Below are 24,341 nucleotides of genomic sequence, written 5' to 3' on the forward strand. Positions count from 1 at the left end.
TCCATTCAGTCACACGTGAAGCTGCAAATCAATCACTGTGCAATTTGATGTGAGCTAATAATAATAACATACTGGCATGGGACAATAATACATTTTCAAGTATTATCCTGGGAAATATAATTGTAATTCACAATAGTATCCAGATAATCATAAACTATGCTTAAAACTCCTAAAATGTCACTCAAATATACTGTAATTACATTAAGTTAAGAAACAAATTAATGTATTACAGATAGGATACACTGTGAGCATAAGGTCCACCTGCATAAATAAAGGATAAATGCATTTAAACATTGTGTGAGTCTGTTCTTTCTTACATAATAATTCCACATATATTTTTTTAAATCAGGCTCTATTTTACTCTTCTCCTGTGATGATATTGTGATAGCGTTTTTATCGCAATCTGCTTTTGTTTGCCCTCAAAACATGAAAGGACAGAACTAAATCATAAATAAATATCATCTTTTGAGAAGTAAGGACATCTCATATCACTAAACATGTATTTCTATGATTCCTCTTTCCTTACATTTCCCCTTGAATCCCTCACTTGAAATGGAAGTGGAAGTGTCTATGATTCAAGGAAAAGATGCCAAACATGGTTGTGATAAAGGGAGATGTACCCGTTGACATCAATTAGCTCTGGTGACATGATAACATCAAGATACTGTAGCGTCCTCCCCAGTCTGTCACTCACCCGAAAAGACATTTCTAGGTTCTCTCCGCCCCAAATATCCATCCCTGGATCGTAGCTTCCTATTTCTTCAAAGTATGATTTGTCTATAGAGAATAATCCTCCTGCCATGGTGGGAGTCCTGCAAGAAAAGCAAAACAATCCTTTTGCATTATTACTTCTCTTTGTGCTCTATTTAATAGTACCCGAGTTTAACTGAGGAACATTCAGATTATAATCCAATTTGTTTGACAATTTGAAACAAAGCCTCAGAGGGGTGATTACTTTCATCTGTTAATTCATTCTATGTTAAAGTAGGCCCCTTAATTAAGGATTGTGCATACAGACCAATACATATGACAAATTGTGCCCCCAAAAAAGGCTGTCAGTACAGTTTTTGCTTTTCTATTATTAAAATAAATGAGCTCATACATACTTGGGCTTCAACAGAGCCTAATCATAACTATCAGGATGATATTTGGGCAGTTGTTTGCATCAGTGGGATACACAGAGGAAAAAAGATCTATTTATATAAAGATAAAATGGGTTGGAGTTTGGGTGGAGAAATCTCACGTCTCCACTGCAGCCTGCTGCCACAGATGAACCCACTCTTAGCTCAGAAACTGAGAACTAACATCAGTTTGAACGTACAAATAAGTCTCTTCAACTTTTTTTGGTGTAATTTGACCTCCTCTTTCCAAATTATTAATCAAAATATATCACACAAGTGAACTGTCACGCATTCTTCTAAAAGGGATCTAGATTGAGCTTTAAAAAGGAGGACGTTGTATTTGTGTACTTGACAGGCAGAGTTCTGTCCCCCTTGCGTCGATCCATCTCCCGCTGGGGAACTGGGTACCAGCGGAAATTCAGCTTCCAGTTGAATCCACCATAGGTCATGTCTGATCCTGCCATGTATTCAAACGTCTCGTCGCTGATGACGTCGATGATCGGGCACACCACTGCTGACCTGAAAGACACAACAAAAATACAGTGTAATATTCAATGGTTATATAAAATAAAAAAAATACAATCCACACAAGAAATGGAAATCAAATCAGTTAATGGTTGGTGTTTTAAAGGTAATGGAGGCCAAGTGTTGATCTCAACACGGCTGCAACTACGGTAATGATTACTTCTATTGTGGATTTATTCTCTAAATGTATTGTTTATCAAAATGGAAAGAATAGCTGGATGATTTTCAATCAGCTGGATGTTCACTTCAATCACTTGTCGATTAATTGCTGAAATAAAACAATGAGAATAGTCCAAGTAGATCAGGGAATAAACGGGAAACGGAGGGGCATTCATACAGCGCCCGTCTAGTCTTCAGTCCACTCAAAGCGCTTTCACATTCGCACACAAGACACAGCCTTCGGAAGCAATGCTGGGTTCAGTATCTTGCACGGGGACACTTCGTCATGCAGACTGGAGGAGCCTGGGATCGAACCGCCTACGTTTCGATTAGTGGATGACCCGCTCTACCGCCTGAGCAACAGCCGCCATCGTTTCAAAGCATCTTCAAATGTCTTGTTTTGTCTGGCAGACAGAACAAAACACAACGATATTGAAATTACAACAATATTAAACAGAGAAAAGCAGCAAACCCCTTACAACATTGAAACAGCTGGAACCAGCGAATATCAAGCATTTGTGGTTCATTGATTAATCCATCAGAGTTGCTGTTGATTAATCTTTGTTTTAGGTGTAGACTCTAACACTTTACTACTTTATGTAGTTTAGATGCTATAGCATCAATACAAAAATCTGCATCTGTATCAAAACAACCTGCATTATCAATCATGTGAACGTGCAGTCAACATACTATACTGTCTTTTTGTGCCAGATCATCAGTCGGCACCCATAGTTATAGACATCAATACATCTGCAGCAGCATTCAGTAAAAGTGTAACGGCTCCATGATATAATAGTCTGAGTCATATGATACGGATTTCTTCCTGAGGGAAAATTAAAGTGTCTGACCTCAGATATGAGATGGATTACAGGAGAATCGTTATCTATCCATTCATGTCACTCTCACAAATACACACCGCAGCTATGCCTTGTTTTCTTTAAAAAGGAAGTAAAATAATCCTGAAATAATAGCTGAAAGTTATGATGAATAATATAACAAAATAACAAATAAATCCCCCTTTTCTCTAAAAACATACTTGTCCACTTTAATCTTGATTTAACCAGCATTTACTCGCTCCACTTTTAGCACAAATGAAGCTAGAGCAATTGGAGCTTTTCCTCTGAGGAAGGACGATGCAGAATAAGTATCTTCTCCTATCAGCCGCGTGAAGCTCCAAAAGTGTATTTATAACAGATAGTTTGCTGTCCCATCAATATTCAGACAGAGCTTTGGCTCAAGAACTGGATGAACTGAAGTGAAATGTGATAATGCCAGTGTTATTAAAGCATGTTTCAGGACTGAACAGGCAAAAGATTGAAGAGATTGAAAATGAGAAGATCATAAGCACCCAGAGAGTAGGATCCAGTCCTTATTTTGCATCAGTTCTTAAATGTCATCATTAAATTTGAAACATTCAGTGTGGCCCATTTTGGCTCCTACCTGTCCTCTTTGATGCGCGCCAGCAGGGGCTCCAGCCAGCCGACAGTACACTCGCAGTGAGCGTCCAGGAAGGTGATGACCTGCCCTTTGGTGGCGGCCGCGCCCCTCAACCTGGCTCTGATTAGACCTGAACGCTGCTCCATCCTCAGGATCCTCACTGGCACCTCCAGAGTCCGCACATAGTTCTCCAGTTTCTTCTTCAGGAAGTCTGAAACAAAACAGACATTTCAGGAGGTGCACTTGTAATGAAATGCAACAGAGCTGAAAGAATGTGTCAATGTATCTATTAGTCAATCAACTAAAACATGACTTAAATTATTAATTGATTTTGAGAATTGTTGTAATTTTCTAACAGATCAAGTCTTTGAGTTTGATTTGTTGGTAAGAAATATAAATATGTCAATTTGGGCTCTGTGAAAGTATTATTACCATCACTACTATCACTATTTTTCTGATAAATGTTAGACCAAATAATGAATTAAAAAAATTGTTAGTTGAAGTCAATGTGGTATTTTTTTTTATATTTCAAGCTCAGAGTTTGGTGTCCCATATCATTCACATTGATTACAGCCAACTCAATGTACAGCCTATGTCCTTGACTAAGGAGTTAAACCGAGAGTGTAGACTTCCAACCTCGCTCGCTGGCATCGTCCACGAGCACAATCTCCACGAGCAAATGTCTGGGAGAGCGGTTGATGACACTGTGAACTGTCCGCAGCAAGGTGCTCCACGCCTCGTTGTGAAACACAATGACAATGCTGGTGTTTGGCAGCTCATCCGGATACAGCTTGGTCTTACAGCTGAAGGAGCAACAGATCAAAACAAAATGAAATCAGTAAAGGAAAACCACAAGTATCGCTGGGCCCCAGGGAAGAGGAAAGTGAATATAAAGCCCCGTATATCTACGACTTCTCATGAACAATATCATATCTACTGTCCCGAGTTTGGAGTCGAAGAGCAATTCCGCTTCCTATGATTGTTTCATTTTAGTTTCTAGATCTGAATGTTTTGAATACACATTTTATAGAATCTAAATAATTAAGTCACTCTACAAAATAAAAAAATATTTGTAGCAGCTCAACTAAACCATGACTACTGTTATACCTGAACATAATCATTTGAATCCTTATGTCTTAACCTAAATCATACCTGGTCTAAATATATTGGTCTAAGACGGCAGTGTTGTTATCAAACGGTAGTCACAGTGGTTCTCTACACACACAGCCCATTATAGTATATGACAAGTGTCTGAAAAGAGATTCCCACTGCTGTCCAATGCTGCCATTGGAGCGCGAGATTCACTGACAAATATCTCCAAAGAAAGCAGAAAACGTAAAAAAAACGGTGTTGACGGCTATGCCAGCACGTCCGTCAAAGCCAAAGAGTGATAATGTGACAAACTGTCGACGTGGTTGATGTTGAATAAAGAATGAGCTGCGTTACAGAAGTGGAGGTGGTCGGCCCGTGCAGGAGGAAGGGTGGAGGGAGGTGACGGAGGGTGAAAGAAGCCATTGGAGCAGACAGCATTGCTAGTGCAGTCCTGTCTATTCAAAGTGACAGCACTGACTGACACAACTAGGCCAGGAGGTTGCCTTCCAGAATAAAATGGTATTGCCATTCACAGGCAACGACTGGCAATTCTGCATGGCTCTGAATAATTTCATCACACAGCAGGACACATTTTGCAATACTAAGCTATGTTCTGTAATAAAACTGCTGTAATATTTATATTGAGAGAAGGTTGTAGCCATAATGGACAGAAAAAAGTGTTGCAATCAGCTGAATGTTCTGAGTAATAAAGGTCTTCTTTTGCGCTATGCAGGCAAAATTATCCGTATATTTGCATCGCCACGTTGTCGAAAGTCTTAGAGTTGATGTTTTCTTGCTATAAGCAAGATTTGCATAGAAATCTGTGTAATCTGGGTTTGAAAAAAGACATTCTTGTGGCCTATTTCTCATTGTGTATCTGACTTTCAGAGTCTTTGGCATCCACATAATGAAAGTGCTGTGGAGAACTGGTGTTCAGTTGGACTATTTAAACATGAATCACTTGGATAATGTCTCCGCGAGAGGCGAAAACTGGTGCATATCAGCCGCCCGAGAAGAGCGTGCTCATGTTTCACACAAATTGCTCCTCGGATTTTCATTAAGTGCTCTGTTGGATCTTGAGTGACAGCAAACAAAACCTCACTCCCATTGTCAGGCCTAATGTACACACTTGAGAGATCTGATGGATTCTGAAACGGTGGCCATAATTAGAGATGTCTTTTCAGATTAGATTCAGTTATTAAGACCAATAAAGTCTAATGGACTCAACAAACAGTCTGAAAATTACTTTAATCATCCAAATAACATTGCTGACAGTTGAGAGCATTTTGTCTGCATCACTGTCTTCAACCCTGTTGAGACTCTTTTGACAAGATAACAAATCTGTGCTGCACATGTGTTGGAATACTGGAACAGTTTCTAGTGAAACTGGCACACCAGTCTCCATACGTTAAGCCGTGAAATCCTTAGAAATAAAGACGAAAGAAGCAGAAAGCATCAGCCAAAATGTCATCTTTTTATATAGAAACCACAGCGCCTTGCAATGTGTGACTGGTATGAAAGGTACTAATGTCTGCAGACAGCAGAGGAGCAGCGCGAGGACTATGTAATGCTGCTCTCTTGAGAAGCGGATGTATGCGTGTCGAGGTGTTAAAAGAGTCAGTGGTGTGATTCACAGCATGCATCTGCAAGACACCCAAGCTTACGCACCCATCCAGCCTCACGTCTGGCAGACTCCTGTTGAGTGCGATCATGTCGCTGGCCATCAGATTGAACTGGTTAATCTTAAAGAGCTCCTTCATTTTCTCCTGGTTGTCCTTGGGGATGTTTACTGCCTTGCCCATCTCCCCCGGACCCTCATGGCTCCGAGATATCACCGCTGTAACAAAACAAAAGGATGTCTGATGAGAAATCAAGCCCCTTATTGTTGTATTCTCACTGAGGTAAGAAGTAATGTCAAACTGTATTGCACAATACATCATTTTGTATATACAGTCTATTCTTGATAAGGAAACCATTGGAGGGATGAACTATGTTATATAAGCGCATTAAATTACAAATGCTCCAGATCTCTTTAAATGGGAGTACTGACTGACCTTGCTAAACCCAGTCTGTTGGCTGTGCGCCCTGTTCTAACCATTGGAGGTTTTTCAAGAACTCAAAGAAGTATAAGTGCAATAGTTAAAGCACAAACATGATAAATATGGTGTTGCTTTGACTATAAACTATGTCTCAATAGGGGGAAATGATCCATAGTGGCTATATCTTAGAAATGTACTTCTTTGATCATTTGTCATATATATTCTGGTGTTCTGAGAAAATGTCTCTTATCTTTGTGTATTCTAAATTGGTCCATGACAAAGGGAATGAACTACAAATACATTCTGAGAGATCCCCGTTTTACTGAAAGCATTGTGCAGGGTTTATTAACCGAGAATGCAGCAATGCTAGTTTTTATATCTCTTTACACAGCACATAGATGGAAAAGTACCAAACTTGTGTGTTTTAAGATAAATTAATGTACTTTATACAGGATGTGCACATGTGAAAAGGATGTCGTACTCCCTTCAATAACACATACAGACAATGTGAGTGCATTCTCACAAAAGGTTCCTCATGTGTGGAAAAACACATTTAATACAGATTTCTGCTTCAACTCCCACTTGGTTGCTGTGGATTGAGCTAACTGGCTATTAGGCACTGCACAATATGTGAGCTATATATCAGTTTGTACCTATTAAGAGGTCTTGAATTCTGAGATTTGGGAGAACATAAAGCAAAATCCTTTCTCGAGCTACTACTCGTCTTCTTTGCTGTATGCTGCTCCAGTCAGATGCCTGCAAAACATCAGCGTTGATGCTGCACAGAGGCAGCTCCCTTCACCAATGATAAATAACCTCCTGCAGATTTATGACTGTGCCCTCTTTAATAATCTTACAGAGCAGATGCAGTGATTTCCATGAAAGGGGGACACACAGTTCACATTAGCTGCACGGTACCAGGTTAAGAGGATTCCCTACGACCCCTCGTGGAGAGCTGCTGGATTGTTAACCTCGACCGATATTGCTCTTTTGTTTATAGTGCAGCTGACAATTTTCAATTGGATACAGGCTTAAATCTGATGGACAAAGCACAAGAGCTGGGCTCGATGATTGAACAAAGTGTCCATCAAACAGATGCTCAGCCTCTCCAATCCATCGGTCAGTAGGTACGGCTAAACACAGGATATGATTTGTCAAGAAAAAAAAAAGAAACTTCGTAAGCCATCCACACCAATCTGATTTGCTTTGTAGGCCTTCACAACAACATAAACAACAGTATTTAAATCTGACTCTAAAAATCATTAGTTCATTTCTTATGGATCACTGTGATCTGGGGAATAACATTAAATAGCATGGGGAACTGGCTAATGGCTTTTTTCCAGATGGAAAGGAACAGAATGAAACTAAAACATATGATTGATTGACGCTTCACCGCATCATTGGAGCGCTAAAAAATGTTGAGCACAACTTTGAGATATAGCGCGTCACACAGCGACACAGTGTGGAGCGCGAGCTTGTAGCTCCACTTCACCAGCTTCCAGCGACAATGACTTGTTGCTGTGGTGCTCGTTCTGTGAACACAGCATTAGTAAGATCAGAGGTTTATGCTAATTAATAGGAAGAGAAGTGAGGAGAATTCTGCATAGTACCTCTCAACATTCACACATTTAAGTTTTCGCAGCTGACAAGATGTGTGTGTGACTAACAGGTGAACAGAATAAGGTGATGGGGTTGTCTGACTACCAGGTGCACTGAATGAGCTGATTAGGTGAGTGCAGCAGAGTGGGCAGGTGAGAGTGATGGAGCTGACGAGGTGGGTGTGACTAACAGGTGCACTGAATGAGCCGATTAGGTGAGTAAGAAGTAGACTGGCATGAGAGAAGAGAAGCTGAACTGTGACAGAGCTATGTTCCTCACCTTTTATAAAAGGATGTGTAAATGTATAACTGAAAAATGAATAATTTACAAACATGTCTGCATCCTCCTCATCTAAAGTGTAAACACTGCTCTTCACATGTTACACATCAACTGCAGTTTTTCATTGCATAATGTATTAGTTATGTGCAAACCCTTTGGTAGACCATTTAAAAAAATATATTTTTAAACCTGGCTTTGTTTAGTATAATTGATAAAAATCAGATCATACAACAATATATTTATCACTTCACTGCTGTTGCACTTTCAATGTAATTTCTAGCAACGTAACACTCAAATGTAACCGACTTTGTCAGTATAATAAGACTCACATTTAAGATGAATTTTGGGAAAATCAACATGTTTTCCATTTGTGCCTAAATGCATCCGTCAAAACTGCCGATTCTACTGGAGCTTTTCACAACAGATTGTCTTTCATTTACATTTTTTACCTCTTTTACTCTTCATCTACCCTAGCTGCATGGCTCTGGGGATTGTCCGTCAACCGGGCAACCACCTCGCTCAAGAACCGTTTCATCGATCGCCATGACATTTTGTACATGCATTCATTGTCCCCTGAGGATGAAGCCTCTCGACTTGAAAGGATCCTGTGACTTTTCCTCTCGCGCCCCCATGATACCAACATGAAGGCAACTTTTGCCATCATGTTGGCCATTATTCCCTCATGGTGAATAGTAATAACGTTTCATCTGAAGACATCATGTGGTTAACATTTTTTTAATTTTTTTATTTGATTTATGACTAAACAGCCATATCAGCCTCAGCAAGACTTTGTGTTTAAAGCTAATCATCATGCTACCACACTAAAAGTAAAAACTACCATTGTAAGCATGGTAAACATATGCGCTAGCACGTTTGCGTCATTGTGTGAAATATATTAATATTTTAAACTACCAATCCCTCTTATTTGTCCACAGTAATTATATTTGAATTCAAAACAACATAAAAATGCATGTATCCAGAGTGTATTTAGAATGTCCGGTGTGTTTAGAATGTTCAGTGTTTTTGGAATGTTCAGTGTTTTTAGAATGTTCAATGCTTTTGGAATGTTCAGTGTTTTTAGAATGTTTAGTGTTTTTAGAATGTTTAGTGTTTTTGGAATGTTTAGTGTTTTTAGAATGTTTAGTGTTTTCGGAATGTTCAGTGTTTTTAGAATGTTCAGTGTTTTTAGAATGTTTAGTGCTTTTGGAATGTTCAGTGTTTTTAGAATGTTTAGTGCTTTTGGAATGTTCAGTGTTTTTAGAATGTTTAGTGTTTTCGGAATGTTCAGTGTTTTTAGAATGTTTAGTGTTTTCGGAATGTTCAGTGTTTTTAGAATGTTCATTGTGTGTTTAGAATGATCTTTACAGCTTTCTGCCGCTGCCTCAAAATGGCCCCCCCAGCAAAGTTAACTTGCATTTTTACCACATTTAAAAGTATTACTGTATTATTATTTTTGTGAGACAGCTTGCAGCGCTTTTTCGTTGAAACGCTGGTTTTCTGCCAGAAAAAAGGAGCTTCGTGGACCCTTAAACGGCATTAGCAGGCATTGTGAGCATGGTAAACATATGCGCTAGCACGTTTGCGTCATTGTGTGAAATATATTAATATTTTAAACTACCAGTCCCTCTTATTTGTCCACAGTAATTATATTTTAATTCACAACAACATAAAAATGCATGTATCCAGAGTGTATTTAGAATGTCCGGTGTGTTTAGAATGTTCAGTGTTTTTGGAATGTTCAGTGTTTTTAGAATGTTCAATGCTTTTGGAATGTTCAGTGTTTTTAGAATGTTTAGTGTTTTTAGAATGTTTAGTGTTTTTAGAATGTTTAGTGTTTTTGGAATGTTCAGTGTTTTTAGAATGTTCAGTGTTTTTAGAATGTTTAGTGCTTTTGGAATGTTCAGTGTTTTTAGAATGTTCAGTGTTTTTGGAAAGTTCAGTGTTTTTAGAATGTTCAATGCTTTTGGAATGTTCAGTGTTTTTAGAATGTTTAGTGTTTTCGGAATGTTCAGTGTTTTTAGAATGTTCAGTGTGTGTTTAGAATGATCTTTACAGCTTTCTGCCACTGCCTCAAAATGGCCCCCCCAGCAAAGTTAACTTGCATTTTTACCACATTTAAAAGTATTACTGTATTATTATTTTTGTGAGACAGCTTGCAGCGCTTTTTCGTTGAAACGCTGGTTTTCTGCCAGAAAAAAGGAGCTTCGTGGACCCTTAAACGGCATTAGCAGGCATTGTGAGCATGGTAAACATATGCGCTAGCACGTTTGCGTCATTGTGTGGAATATATTAATATTTTAAACTACCAGTCCCTCTTATTTGTCCACAGTAATTATATTTTAATTCACAACAACATAAAAATGCATGTATCCAGAGTGTATTTAGAATGTCCGGTGTGTTTAGAATGTTCAGTGTTTTTGGAATGTTCAGTGTTTTTAGAATGTTTAGTAATTTTAGAATGTTTAGTGTTTTTAGAATGTTTAGTGTTTTCGGAATGTTCAGTGTTTTTTAGAATGTTCAGTGTTTTTAGAATGTTTAGTGCTTTTGGAATGTTCAGTGTTTTTAGAATGTTTAGTGTTTTCGGAATGTTCAGTGTTTTTAGAATGTTTAGTGTTTTCGGAATGTTCAGTGTTTTTTAGAATGTTCAGTGTTTTTAGAATGTTTAGTGTTTTTAGAATGTTCAATGCTTTTGGAATGTTCAGTGTTTTTAGAATGTTTTGTGTTTTCGGAATGTTCAGTGTTTTTAGAATGTTCAGTGTTTTTAGAATGTTTAGTGCTTTTGGAATGTTCAGTGTTTTTAGAATGTTTAGTGTTTTCGGAATGTTCAGTGTTTTTAGAATGTTTAGTGTTTTCGGAATGTTCAGTGTTTTTAGAATGTTCAGTGTTTTTAGAATGTTTAGTGTTTTTAGAATGTTCAATGCTTTTGGAATTTTCAGTGTTTTTAGAATGTTCAGTGTTTTTAGAATGTTTAGTGTTTTTAGAATGTTCAATGCTTTTGGAATGTTCAGTGTTTTTAGAATGTTTAGTGTTTTTAGAATGTTTAGTGTTTTCGGAATGTTCAGTGTTTTTAGAATGTTCATTGTGTGTTTAGAATGATCTTTACAGCTTTCTGCCGCTGCCTCAAAATGCCCCCCCCCCCCCAGCAAAGTTAACTTGCATTTTTACCACATTTAAAAGTATTACTGTATTATTATTTTTGTGAGACAGCTTGCAGCGCTTTTTCGTTGAAACGCTGGTTTTCTGCCAGAAAAAAGGAGCTTCGTGGACCCTTAAACGGCATTAGCAGGCATTGTGAGCATGGTAAACATATGCGCTAGCACGTTTGCGTCATTGTGTGAAATATATTAATATTTTAAACTACCAGTCCCTCTTATTTGTCCACAGTAATTATATTTTAATTCACAACAACATAAAAATGCATGTATCCAGAGTGTATTTAGAATGTCCGGTGTGTTTAGAATGTTCAGTGTTTTTAGAATGTTTAGTGTTTTTAGAATGTTTAGTGTTTTTAGAATGTTTAGTGTTTTCGGAATGTTCAGTGTTTTTAGAATGTTCAGTGTTTTTAGAATGTTTAGTGCTTTTGGAATGTTCAGTGTTTTTAGAATGTTTAGTGTTTTCGGAATGTTCAGTGTTTTTAGAATGTTTAGTGTTTTCGGAATGTTCAGTGTTTTTAGAATGTTCAGTGTTTCTAGAATGTTTAGTGCTTTTGGAATGTTCAGTGTTTTTAGAATGTTCAGTGTTTTTGGAATGTTCAGTGTTTTTAGAATGTTCAATGCTTTTGGAATGTTCAGTGTTTTTAGAATGTTTAGTGTTTTCGGAATGTTTAGTGTTTTCGGAATGTTCAGTGTTTTTAGAATGTTCATTGTGTGTTTAGAATGATCTTTACAGCTTTCTGCCGCTGCCTCAAAATGCCCCCCCCCCCAGCAAAGTTAACTTGCATTTTTACCACATTTAAAAGTATTACTGGTATTATTATTTTGTGAGACAGCTTCTGCAGCGCTTTTTCGTTGTGAAACGCTGGTTTTCTGCCAGAAAAAAGGAGCTTCGTGGACCCTTAAACGGCATTAGCAGGCATTGTGAGCATGGTAAACATATGCGCTAGCACGTTCGCGTCATTGTGTGAAATATATTAATATTTTAAACTACCAATCCCTCTTTTTTTTGTCCACAGTAATTATATTTTAATTCACAACAACATAAAAATGCATGTATCCAGAGTGTATTTAGAATGTCCGGTGTGTTTAGAATGTTCAGTGTTCTTGGAATGTGCAATGCTTTTGGAATGTTCAGTGTTTTTAGAATGTTTAGTGTTTTCGGAATGTTCAGTGTTTTTAGAATGTTTAGTGTTTTTGGAATGTTCAGTGTTTTTAGAATGTTCAGTGTGTGTTTAGAATGTTCTTTACAGCTTTCTGCCGCTGCCTCAAAATGGCCCCCCCCAGCAAAGTTAACTTGCATTTTTACCACATTTAAAAGTATTACTGTATTATTCTTTTTGTGAGACAGCTTGCAGCGCTTTTTCGTTGAAACGCTGGTTTTCTGCCAGAAAAAAGGAGCTTCGTGGACCCTTAAACGGCATTAGCAGGCATTGTGAGCATGGTAAACATATGCGCTAGCACGTTTGCGTCATTGTGTGAAATATATTAATATTTTAAACTACCAATCCCTCTTATTTGTCCACAGTAATTATATTTTAATTCACAACAACATACAAATGCATGTATCCAGCGTGTATTTAGAATGTTCAGTGTTTTTAGAATGTTTAGTGTTTTCGGAATGTTCAGTGTTTTTAGAATGTTTAGTGTTTTTAGAATGTTTAGTGTTTTTGGAATGTTCAGTGTTTTTAGAATGTTTAGTGTTTTCGGAATGTTCAGTGTGTTTAGAATGTTCAGTGTTTTTGGAATGTTCAGTGTTTTTGGAATGTTCAGTGTTTTTGGAATGTTCAGTGTTTTCGGAATGTTTAGTGTTTTCGGAATGTTCAGTGTTTTTAGAATGTTTAGTGTTTTTGGAATGTCAGTGTTTTTAGAATGTTCAGTGTGTGTTTAGAATGTTCTTTACAGCTTTCTGCCGCTGCCTCAAAATGGCCCCCCCAGCAAAGTTAACTTGCATTTTTACCACATTTAAAAGTATTACTGTATTATTATTTTTGTGAGACAGCTTGCAGCGCTTTTACGTTGAAACGCTGGTTTTCTGCCAGAAAAAAGGAGCTTCGTGGACCCTTAAACAGCATTAGCAGGCATTGTGAGCATGGTAAACATATGCGCTAGCACGTTTGCGTCATTATGTGAAATATATTAATATTTTAAACTACCAATCCCTCTTATTTGTCCACAGTAATTATATTTTAATTCACAACAACATACAAATGCATGTATCCAGAGTATTTAGAATGTCCGGTGTGTTTAGAATGTTCAGTGTTTTTGGAATGTTCAATGCTTTTGGAATGTTTAGTGTTTTTAGAATGTTTAGTGTTTTCGGAATGTTCAGTGTTTTTAGAATGTTTAGTGTTTTTGGAATGTTCAGTGTTTTTAGAATGTTCAGTGTGTGTTTAGAATGTTCTTTACAGCTTTCTGCCGCTGCCTCAAAATGGCCCCCCCCAGCAAAGTTAACTTGCATTTTTACCACATTTAAAAGTATTACTGTATTATTATTTTTGTGAGACAGCTTGCAGCGCTTTTACGTTGAAACACTGGTTTTCTGCCAGAAAAAAGGAGCTTCGTGGACCCTTAAACGGCATTAATTCACAACAACATACAAATGCATGTGTCCAGAGTGTATTTAGAATGTCCGGTGTGTTTAGAATGTTCAGTGTTTTTGGAATGTTCAGTGTTTTTAGAATGTTCAATGCTTTTGGAATGTTCAGTGTTTTTAGAATGTTTAGTGTTTTTAGAATGTTTAGTGTTTTTAGAATGTTTAGTGTTTTTCGGAATGTTCAGTGTTTTTAGAATGTTCAGTGTTTTTAGAATGTTTAGTGCTTTTGGAATGTTCAGTGTTTTTAGAATGTTTAGTGTTTTCGGAATGTTCAGTGTTTTCGGAATGTTCAGTGTTTTTAGAATGTTCAGTGTTTTTAGAATGTTCAATGCTTTTGGAATGTTCAGTGTTTTTAGAATGTTTAGTGTTTTTAGAATGTTTAGTGTTTTCGGAATGTTCAGTGTTTTTAGAATGTTCAGTGTTTTAGAATGTTAGTGCTTTTGGAATGTTCAGTGTTTATAGAATGTTTAGTGTTTCGGAATGTTCAGTGTTTTTAGAATGTTTAGTGTTTTCGGAATGTTCAGTGTTTTTTAGAATGTTCATTGTGTGTTTAGAATGATCTTTACAGCTTTCTGCCGCTGCCTCAAAATGCCCCCCCCCCCCCCCCCCAGCAAAGTTAAATTGCATTTTTACCACATTTAAAAGTATTACTGTATTATTATTTTTGTGAGACAGCTTGCAGCGCTTTTTCGTTGAAACGCTGGTTTTCTGCCAGAAAAAAGGAGCTTCGTGGACCCTTAAACGGCATTAGTAGGCATTGTGAGCATGGTAAACATATGCGCTAGCACGTTTGCGTCATTGTGTGAAATATATTAATATTTTCAACTACCAATCCCTCTTATTTGTCCACAGTAATTATATTTTAATTCACAACAACATACAAATGCATGTATCCAGAGTGTATTTAGAATGTCCGGTGTGTTTAGAATGTTCAGTGTTTTTGGAATGTTCAGTGTTTTTAGAATGTTCAATGCTTTTGGAATGTTCAGTGTTTTTAGAATGTTTTCGGAATGTTCAGTGTTTTTAGAATGTTTAGTGTTTTTGGAATGTTCAGTGTTTTTAGAATGTTTAGTGTTTTCGGAATGTTCAGTGTTTTTAGAATGTTTAGTGTTTTTGGAATGTTCAGTGTTTTTGGAATGTTCAGTGTTTTTAGAATGTTCAGTGTGTGTTTAGAATGTTCTTTACAGCTTTCTGCCGCTGCCTCAAAATGGCCCCCCCCCAGCAAAGTTAACTTGCATTTTTACCACATTTAAAAGTATTACTGTATTATTATTTTTGTGAGACAGCTTGCAGCGCTTTTTCGTTGAAACGCTGGTTTTCTCCCAGAAAAAAGGAGCTTCGTGGACCCTTAAACGGCATTAGCAGGCATTGTGAGCATGGTAAACATATGCGCTAGCACGTTTGCGTCATTGTGTGAAATATATTAATATTTTAAACTACCAATCCCTCTTATTTGTCCACAGTAATTATATTTTAATTCACAACAACATACAAATGCATGTATCCAGAGTGTATTTAGAATGTCCGGTGTGTTTAGAATGTTCAGTGTTTTTGGAATGTTCAGTGTTTTTAGAATGTTTAGTGTTTTCGGAATGTTCAGTGTTTTTAGAATGTTTAGTGTTTTTGGAATGTTCAGTGTTTTTAGAATGTTCACTGTGTGTTTAGAATGTTCTTGCATTTTTACCACATTTAAAAGTATTACTGTATTATTTTTGTGAGACAGCTTGCAGCGCTTTTTCGTTGAAACGCTGGTTTTCTGCCAGAAAAAAGGAGCTTCGTGGACCCTTAAACGGCATTAGCAGGCTGACTTTAGCATTGAGCTTAAAGCACTGCTTTGCCTTAGTATAGCGAGAGCCAATAGCATAGCTGCAGACTCTCCACTGTATAAAACTAAATGATGTATTGTTTGTGGCTTTCAGGGTGTATTTAACATCATAAACTAAACAATTCAGTGAGGGGAGATAACAAGGATTCTCCTACCCCTGCAAAAAAGTTAGTTTTCAAGCCTTTGACTCCTTTTCTTTTTTATTTTACAGTATGTCAAACCAAATGCTAGCATTTTTAAACAAGTTTCTTTTCTTGTAAGAGCTAATTGACTACTTAACGCCATGGTTATGACTAAAACATTCAGATATGTCAGGTCAAATACATAAAATCTAGAAAGTCAAATAAATCTGGTTTTCTTAGGAACACACACATATCAGAGGAGCCTCCGACCAGACACAAAGCATTCACTATAAAAGATGAGTGTGATCACCTGAGAAGAAAACAGTTGCTCTGTCTGTCCTCGGGTCAATCAATGTAAGTCAATGTCCCTGCCTGCAGCTTCAGCCCAAGCAATTACAGTGAAAAGGTTTCCCTCACACTTGCAGGTAATGAGTCTTCTGAGAAACGATCGCTCACTATTTCAGTGCTGAACAAAAATAAAGTGCCACATGTCTCTCCGTCAAGCGGTCCATTATGTGATTAATTAGCTCGCAATTATGACAAATTAGCAACGAAAGTGCAACACTAGACTCTCCAAACAACATTTGCCACATCTGGTACATGTAAGCCTTCTCGATACAATGTTTCATTATTGAAATGTCTCGTGAGAGCACAGCTGGATTCTTTGATCCCAGATTCCTCTTGTCAAGGTGCACTGAAGACATGAATTGGCATGCAGATGTTCTCTAGCTCTTTTTATTTCTCATGTACTTTGCAGGAAAGGGTCTGTAGTGGCGCACAGTTGGAGGCTCCATCTCAAGCATCACTCACTTTCCTTCATACGTTACCTCACCTCTTCCCTCTGCTGCTCCGCTTTCTTCCTGCGAATCGGACCCAGTTGGCATTACAATATATATAAGAAAAGCTCCCGTTGAACACAAAACCACAGCAGGCCATGAACAAAACGCCCTGCTGAGTACGGCTTCGCTGTCCTGATGTGCAGGGATGCACTGATATGTTCTCGATATCGTGCCGATAATTAGCTGGATCAGATATGACAATCTATTCAATTAAATGATATGTTTAACTACTTCATTATATCGTGTACTTTTAATTACTATGTGGGTTTGGAACAATTTCTTGCTAAATTTAAAAAGTGTACTCTTAATGTATAATTCCTGTAAATTTTAAAGATTTCTTACCAAGTTGCTGGTGAATTATCATTTTTAACAAACAATCCTTTACAAAAGTAAATGTCATTATTTGTTGTGTTTTATAAAGATGTTGCCTTACACTAGAATGATCTCAGACACTTCTACACTGTTAGGCATATAACTTAATTACTTATATAATAATTACACTTGGATCGAATCTTTATACATGCCGATACCCAAAGCCCAGGTACCAGTATCAGGACTGAATAAGACAAATCGGTGCCTACCACCTTCACTATAACTGCAACATACCGTATTTGTACATGACTCCAAGTGAGGTGATGCACATAAATATAGAGATTCAAGGCTAGGATCAGAAGATCAGTATGACTTGAAAGTGTAATAACTGAAAAGGTATTAGTGGCCGGAGGGGAGGAAAGTCTAAAGTGTCAAACTCATTTTCACGTCGGCCACATCAGCGTTATGCTGCCCTCAAAGGGCCGGTTGGAACTGTAACACTGTATAAATGTAACTACTCCCGAGCATATTGTTAAATAACTGTCTTTGCATTTGATTATTGTGTAAAAATATTGTACATGCATGTATATGAATGTAAAAACATATATGCAAATTTCTCTAATATTATGAAATCAATTTAATTACATTTAATTATATTTATTAAAACCCACATTACTGTATCAAAGATCAAACACACGTCATTACATTAACTTTGTTCAAAGCTTTTTTATCACAGTTGAGAAGGACATAACTCTGGTCCAACAAATAGTGAGCTGCTAAGAACATGTGTGACAGATGTGGTCTGGGGCAGTGGTTCTTAACTCTCAGCTCTCTGTCTGAAGAACGTTCCCCACTGAAATCCTGCTGCAAGCGGTCCTCGCTCCAGATTTGGAGTTGAGGTTTTATCACTGCAGCGTATGGGTGAGTCTTTTATGAGATGATAGGGAGAAGAAGAGCGCTGCAGATGGAAGCGTTGCAGTGCAGCGTGGTAGCTGCTACATGTCGGTCTGCTGTGAGTTGGACTGTGTCGCAAAGTTTGTTGGTGGCAGTCAAGCAAAGTTAACTTGCATTTTACCACATTTAAAAACATTACCGTATTATTTTTGTGAGACAGTTGAAGAACATGTTCAGACACTCTTCTAGTCTTTCAAATACATCTTTAGAAAAAGCGCTTGCAGCCCTTTTTCGTTGAAACGCTGGTTTTCTGCCAGAAAAAAGGAGCTTCGTGGACCCTTAAACGGCAGCTGTTTGCCATATTAACTTAATGAAGTGATAATACAGTATGTCAATGTTGTGTTTACAGCTTTCTTCCGCTGCCTCAAAATGGCCCCCCAAAAAAAGAAATGAATGAAAAACTACCAATCCCTCTTATTTGTCCACAGTAATTATATTTTAATTCACAACGACATACAAATGCATGTATCCAGAGTGTGTTTAGAATGTCCGGTGTGTTTAGAATGTTCAGTGTTTTTGGAATGTTCAGTGTTTTTAGAATGTTCAGTGATTTTAGAATGTTCAGTGTTTTTAGAATGTTCAGTGTTTTTAGAATGTTCAGTGTTTTTAGTGTTTTTGGAATGTTTAGTGTTTTTGGAATGTTTAGTGTTTTTAGAATGTTCAGTGATTTTAGAATGTTCAGTGTTTTTAGAATGTTCAGTGTTTTTGGAATGTTTAGTGTTTTTGGAATGTTCAGTGTTTTTAGAATGGTCAGTGTGTATTTAGAAAGTTCTTTACAGCTTTCTGCCGCTGCCTCAAAATGGCCCCCCCCAAAAGAAATTAATGAAATATTTTTATATTTTAAACTACCAATCCCTCTTATTTGTCCACAGTAATTACATTTTGTGTGTGTGTATATATATGTGTGTATATATATATATATATGTGTGTGTATGTATATGTGTGTACATTTATATATGTGTGTGTATATATATATATGTATGTGTGTATATGTATATGTATGTGTGTATATGTGTATATATATACACACACACAGCTGTTGACAATGCTGCTATAGCAGCTTTTCTTGCACAATATTCCTTTGTTGAATCAGGATTTCAACAAAGGGATGTGTACACACATCTGTATGAACCGCTAATGGGAAGGCCCTCTCTCTGGCATGACCTGTGATTGACCAAAGTCTCCCATCACCAGCTAGATTCTCTAAAGCCTGAAAACAGAGCCAAGAGGAGGTGCAGAAGTCTTTCAGACCCCTTGAATTACAATATGGTGATTATGGAATTGTTGCCCAGTGATGCTAAAAATATACTGCCGACACTAGCTTTATTGCTCACAGAAACTGTAGCTGTCTCAGGGTAGATCTCCACAAATCTCAGGCCAGCTTATTAAAACATGCACATTTGAAGTGGGCAAAGAAATTGCACCAAAAAAAAACTGAAGAAAGATTTTATAAATTCATACTAAATTTAGTCAATAATGGAAATCAAAACGAAAGGACTAACTACAAAGTTTATCAACTCCACTGATAACTTCTGTATTTTAGCTTGTGTTGCTCTGAAGAGAGAGTGTCCTTAAGTGTGAGAAAAACACAATGATGATGTATCTCAGATTGGGATTGAGAAAAGAAACAGTCGCCGTGGAGTATTCTTTCCTTTAATCTATTTTCCCCACATCCACCCATTGTATAGGTGCTAAATTAGCTGCAATGTGGTGCAAAAAAGAACGGAGGACTTCACATAAACATGCTGCTGACAAGAACATATGGTGACGTGGGTCTATGCAGCATTCTTTCCTTTACATATTATTATATTACTTTACATTAGTTTGTCAAACAACTGTAAAACCCTACATAAACATAATGGGCTGGCCATAAAGTTAATTATTGTCAAATGGAAAAACACCAATGTGAGCTCAGGAGTACATGCATTAAACAGGAACTTATGGCAGACATTCTTGAAAAGGTTATTAGCAACTTGATAATGACCAGTGTGGGATAATTGCCCCCCTTGTCTAAAATGTCACACTTTAGGCTTGTGCGAGTCCCGTTACAGTAAGTCAATGTTTAGCCTCTTGTAGCTCCTCCTATTGGTTTTAACAGCACCATATATACTGTATGGTTCAGTCAGAGCCATGTAGTCAGAGCCACCATAATCAACAAATTGGCAGACGTTAACTGCAAGAAAGCTAAAGTTAAGTTAAAAGAAAAGGCTGACTACAGATACATTCCTCAGGAGTTGGTTTAGACCAAAAAAAGAGAGTAAATGATAAACAAACAGTCAGGTGACCTGAAACATTTTTTTAAATGAAAGCTGACTACAACCAGCTCAGCATGTGTAGATAGGAAACGGAAAAGGAAAGCCATTACTGTCACTTTGTTTTAATATATTTGTTCTCCTTAATGTAATAATTAAAAGGTGTTGAGGGCCGCTGCTATATAGTACTGGGAGCATTTGGATTGTCTCTTAACATGGCGGTGGCTGAGCCGCTAACAGTGCTAACAATGGCTAACAATGGCAAACAATGGCAACAGTGCTGTGTTCACCTTAAGGGGGAACTGGAGGCTGGACGCTACGCTGTCGAGTGAGTTTTATGATCCGTTGCACCACGAGCTGTAACTGTCGTACGTGAGCTGTGCAGAGCAGGCGGAAATGAGCTACAGACAGTGGGGCATGCTCACATGCACTAAGAGCACACACGGCCAACCCAGATTTGTCAACAAAGCAAGGAGAAGCTCAGAAAACAGAAAAGCTTCAGTAATAATCAGCTTGGGGTAAATTGATTTGATGAAAAATGTAATATGTTAATCGGGCTGTTTAATTTGGGGGCAGAGCAACGAAGATTTAAATACCTGCTATGTAAAGAATTCTCATCACTCTTTTTCTTCGCAAATTTCCATTTTTAGCTATTACATAAGCAAAGTAACTCCAATGTAACATGAGACTTTGCTCTGGTAATCAGTCTCAGTAGCTGGCAGCTCTGCCTCATTCTAACCTTAAAAGCAGCTTAGCGAGCCTCTTAGAAACCTGCTTACTGCAGGGCATGTGAGGAAATGAACTCTGCTAAATAGGTACTGTGCTTTAAGTTGATCTGCGAAACATACACAAACTAACGCACACACACAGAGATCGTTTCAAGGTTACAGTGCATACTAAAAGGTAAATTACCAGGATCTTTATCAGTCCCACTAGACAGAGATATTCATGGCATCACAAGACAATTATACCAGTGCATTTCCATTTTTTTACATAAACAACCACAATTCACGTATTTGTGACATTACTGTGGACAATTAAAAATGACGTCTTTTTCTGATCTTTCACGTTTTTCTGACCTGTGAGGCAAGGTTATCGCCTCAATGAAATTCATCATGTTAATAGGATTTGAAGATTATGAAGTTAAACATCCTTGTTAAACAAAAATGTTACAGATTATTATCCACAAACTTGTTTGACTCATTGGCAAAAAATGAGGAGTAAAAAAGAAAACAAGGTAATTATCTTCCGCAAGATCTAAAAGCACTTTTCTTAAGATTTTCTTTTGCTTCAAAATGTGGGTGTTCCCTCATTAACCTGATTATTTTTTAGATACGAGTCTTGAAACCATTATCATTTATTTAGTGATTCTAAATGAACACTAATGTAGTTAATATTGTCTGAACACCAGGATAGAGATCTTAATATGTATTCCATTTGATTTCATTTGAGAAATTACTCAAAATAGTTATTACATATTCAAAAATCTATCATTACTCAGTTTTGGACCAACTCCCTTTAATAAATCACAAATGAAACTAGACTTGATTTTCTCCCCTCAATCTTTTAGCCTAAAAATGAATTAACATTTAAACCCAAGACATCTTCAAATTCACTCACTGTGAACCCCTTTTGTTTCCGTATTACTCTTTTTATTAAGATGAACAGAATACTCACCTCGCAGGGCCGGGAGCAGCGAGCGGTCTTTCCGATCGTCACATTTGTTACACTCGCTGAAGTAGAGCAGCAAGAACACATCCACCAGCACCCACACTAAAGAGGTGGTCAACACCACCTTACAGTAGGCAAACCGGCGCATCACCTCCCCGGGACGTCAGCCAGGAAAGGGAATGTCACGGCGAGTGCTCAGGAGCGCTCAGCCTGCTGATGAGGCGTTTGAACTGTGGAGACTCGCTGAGGAAACAGGGAGGAGACAGAGCAGGTGTGACTAAGAGGCGTCATCCTAAAAGGAGAGAGAGAGAGAGAGAGAGAGAGAGAATACTGAATGAGAAGGTGAATTTATCAATCTAATGACGACAGGAATCGTGATCGTTGCTGTCACTCGGGGACGAAAGTCAATCATTAAGCCAGGGTGAACGAAAATCGACATTTGCCTCATTATTTTTCGCCTCCTCCAGACTTCACCTTTTTTTTGCATTTCATAGCTCTACACACAATCAGTGATTACAGCATTCTCACATGGATTTATTGTACTTGTGAGGGAGAAGAAAAAAATAGAGAACCAAATAACAGTAAGAGTAAATTGCTACGACGGTGTCATAAAATTTAGCAATTCCACTATCATTAAATCATGACGGTTTGTAGTGCCACAGCAATCCCTGGCATTAGGTTACTGTATCGCAAATGATCCCAGTAAGTTCAACTGCAGGGAAGTAAGCAGCTTTTACATGTTCATGTCCACCGAGTTATGGTTCAGAATCATATCAAGAGGTGAACAAGTTTGGGGTATCCTATTTGACCAAGATATGTACAAACTGAGGCTGTTTAGTGCATGTAAAGGGGTTGTGAGAGGGAGAGAGTATTGAGCATATGAAAATACATTATTGGGCCACACAAACCTCTTGTAAAAAGGTGGAAGCAAAGTTGGCAAGGAGCATTGTGGCTCTGGGAAAAACAAGTCACATTGTGGAGCATAATGGTTACACACCTTAAATCAAATTTAAAAATCTACTTATAATGTCACACAGTGCACAGCATACTGTATTTAACCCCCATTTGTATTATGAGCAACTACTATACTGCTGCTCGGGTAGCAGTTTGGGGACCTGGTGCCATGCCCAAGGACACCTCGGCTGTGCCCAGGCAGCACACTGGCACCTGTCCAGCTTCCAGTCCACAATCCTTACTTGGTGTTGGGACCTGAACCGGCAAAGTCCCCTCGGACTGACCTACTGTCGTTCTCTGCATTTGTCACTTGTATCACTGTGTTATAGACAAGCACATTGTGCGCATTAGGCACACTACAAAAAAGAACCATTAGGATAGTAAACAATATGGGATATTGCAAAGACACTTGACATACATTCATACACTGTAGACACAGCTACAAGGAACAATTCAGGGTTAAATGTCTTGCTCAAGGACACATTGAACCGCCAACCCCCTGATTGAAAGATGGCCCTGCTAACCACTGACCCATATTCGCCAGTTCACAACTTAAATACAAACTAAGAAATAATTTCATTCAACATACAAAACATTTTCTCAAAATGAGACCTTGGGAAAAAATGTTATGAAAAAACAGAGCTATAAAGAGCATGTGTATATCGATATGTGGGATGAATTCATGGAATGGGTTAAATAAGTGGTTCTCAACCTTTTTTTCAGTAATGTACCCCCTGTGAAATATTTTTTCAGCCAAGTACCCCTAACCAGCGCAAAATCATTTTTGTTTGAAAAAATAGATGCAATATACAGCGCTGTGCCATCGGTATCTGATTTAATATAGAATATATACAATTCAGTTCATGAACTTAAACTTAAATGTATTGAATATTTATGAAATAACAAGGATTTTTGAATGGATGCCAATTTTAAATATATTTTTTACAAATCTCACGTTCCCCCTGGAGTGCCTTCACATACCCCCAGGGGTACACGTACCCCCATTTGAGAACCACTAGGTTAAATGAATAAATTAAACAAAGTAAAAATATAAATCGATTCAAGAAAATATATTCATAATTTGTTTTGGAGAAGTACAGGTATAAAGATGGTTGATGTTGATGCTTTTGTATGTTAATTGTGATTCTTTATGTGATGAATATTACGTTCATTATGTATTAGCGTTATTTAAGTTATAGAAACTGGTAGGACCACATCAGAGTTTATTTCTGCCTACTCCTTTTTATTTGCACTACATGTATACTGTTTTTACATTTTAATGGTTGTTCATGTTTTGTTTTCTTATTATTGTTTGTACAGCTTCTAAATCAATCTACCAAATCTAGTATTGGACAATATACTGGCACATATGATTAATCTGTAAAGCTCTAAAATACCTATTTGTTTATATAA

General features: G+C 37.6%; 1 protein-coding gene across 1 annotated transcript in view; it reads right to left on the bottom strand.

Annotated features, from left to right (window-relative positions):
- galnt13 (UDP-N-acetyl-alpha-D-galactosamine:polypeptide N-acetylgalactosaminyltransferase 13) overlaps positions 1–24,341 on the bottom strand; it is a 42,074-nt gene that overhangs the window by 14,876 nt on the left and 2,857 nt on the right. Inside the window, exons 2-7 of the mRNA XM_034561487.1 lie at positions 21,981–22,266; positions 6,003–6,171; positions 3,879–4,045; positions 3,246–3,453; positions 1,470–1,640; positions 695–812 (exon numbers count right to left, since the gene is read on the bottom strand). Of these exons, the coding sequence (XP_034417378.1) occupies positions 695–812; positions 1,470–1,640; positions 3,246–3,453; positions 3,879–4,045; positions 6,003–6,171; positions 21,981–22,122 (975 nt within the window). The 5' untranslated portion in view covers positions 22,123–22,266. The remainder of the gene's footprint in view (positions 1–694; positions 813–1,469; positions 1,641–3,245; positions 3,454–3,878; positions 4,046–6,002; positions 6,172–21,980; positions 22,267–24,341) is intronic.

Source organism: Cyclopterus lumpus, chromosome 21 (genome assembly GCF_009769545.1).
Source record: "Cyclopterus lumpus isolate fCycLum1 chromosome 21, fCycLum1.pri, whole genome shotgun sequence".
In the NCBI taxonomy this organism is placed as follows: domain Eukaryota; kingdom Metazoa; phylum Chordata; class Actinopteri; order Perciformes; family Cyclopteridae; genus Cyclopterus; species Cyclopterus lumpus.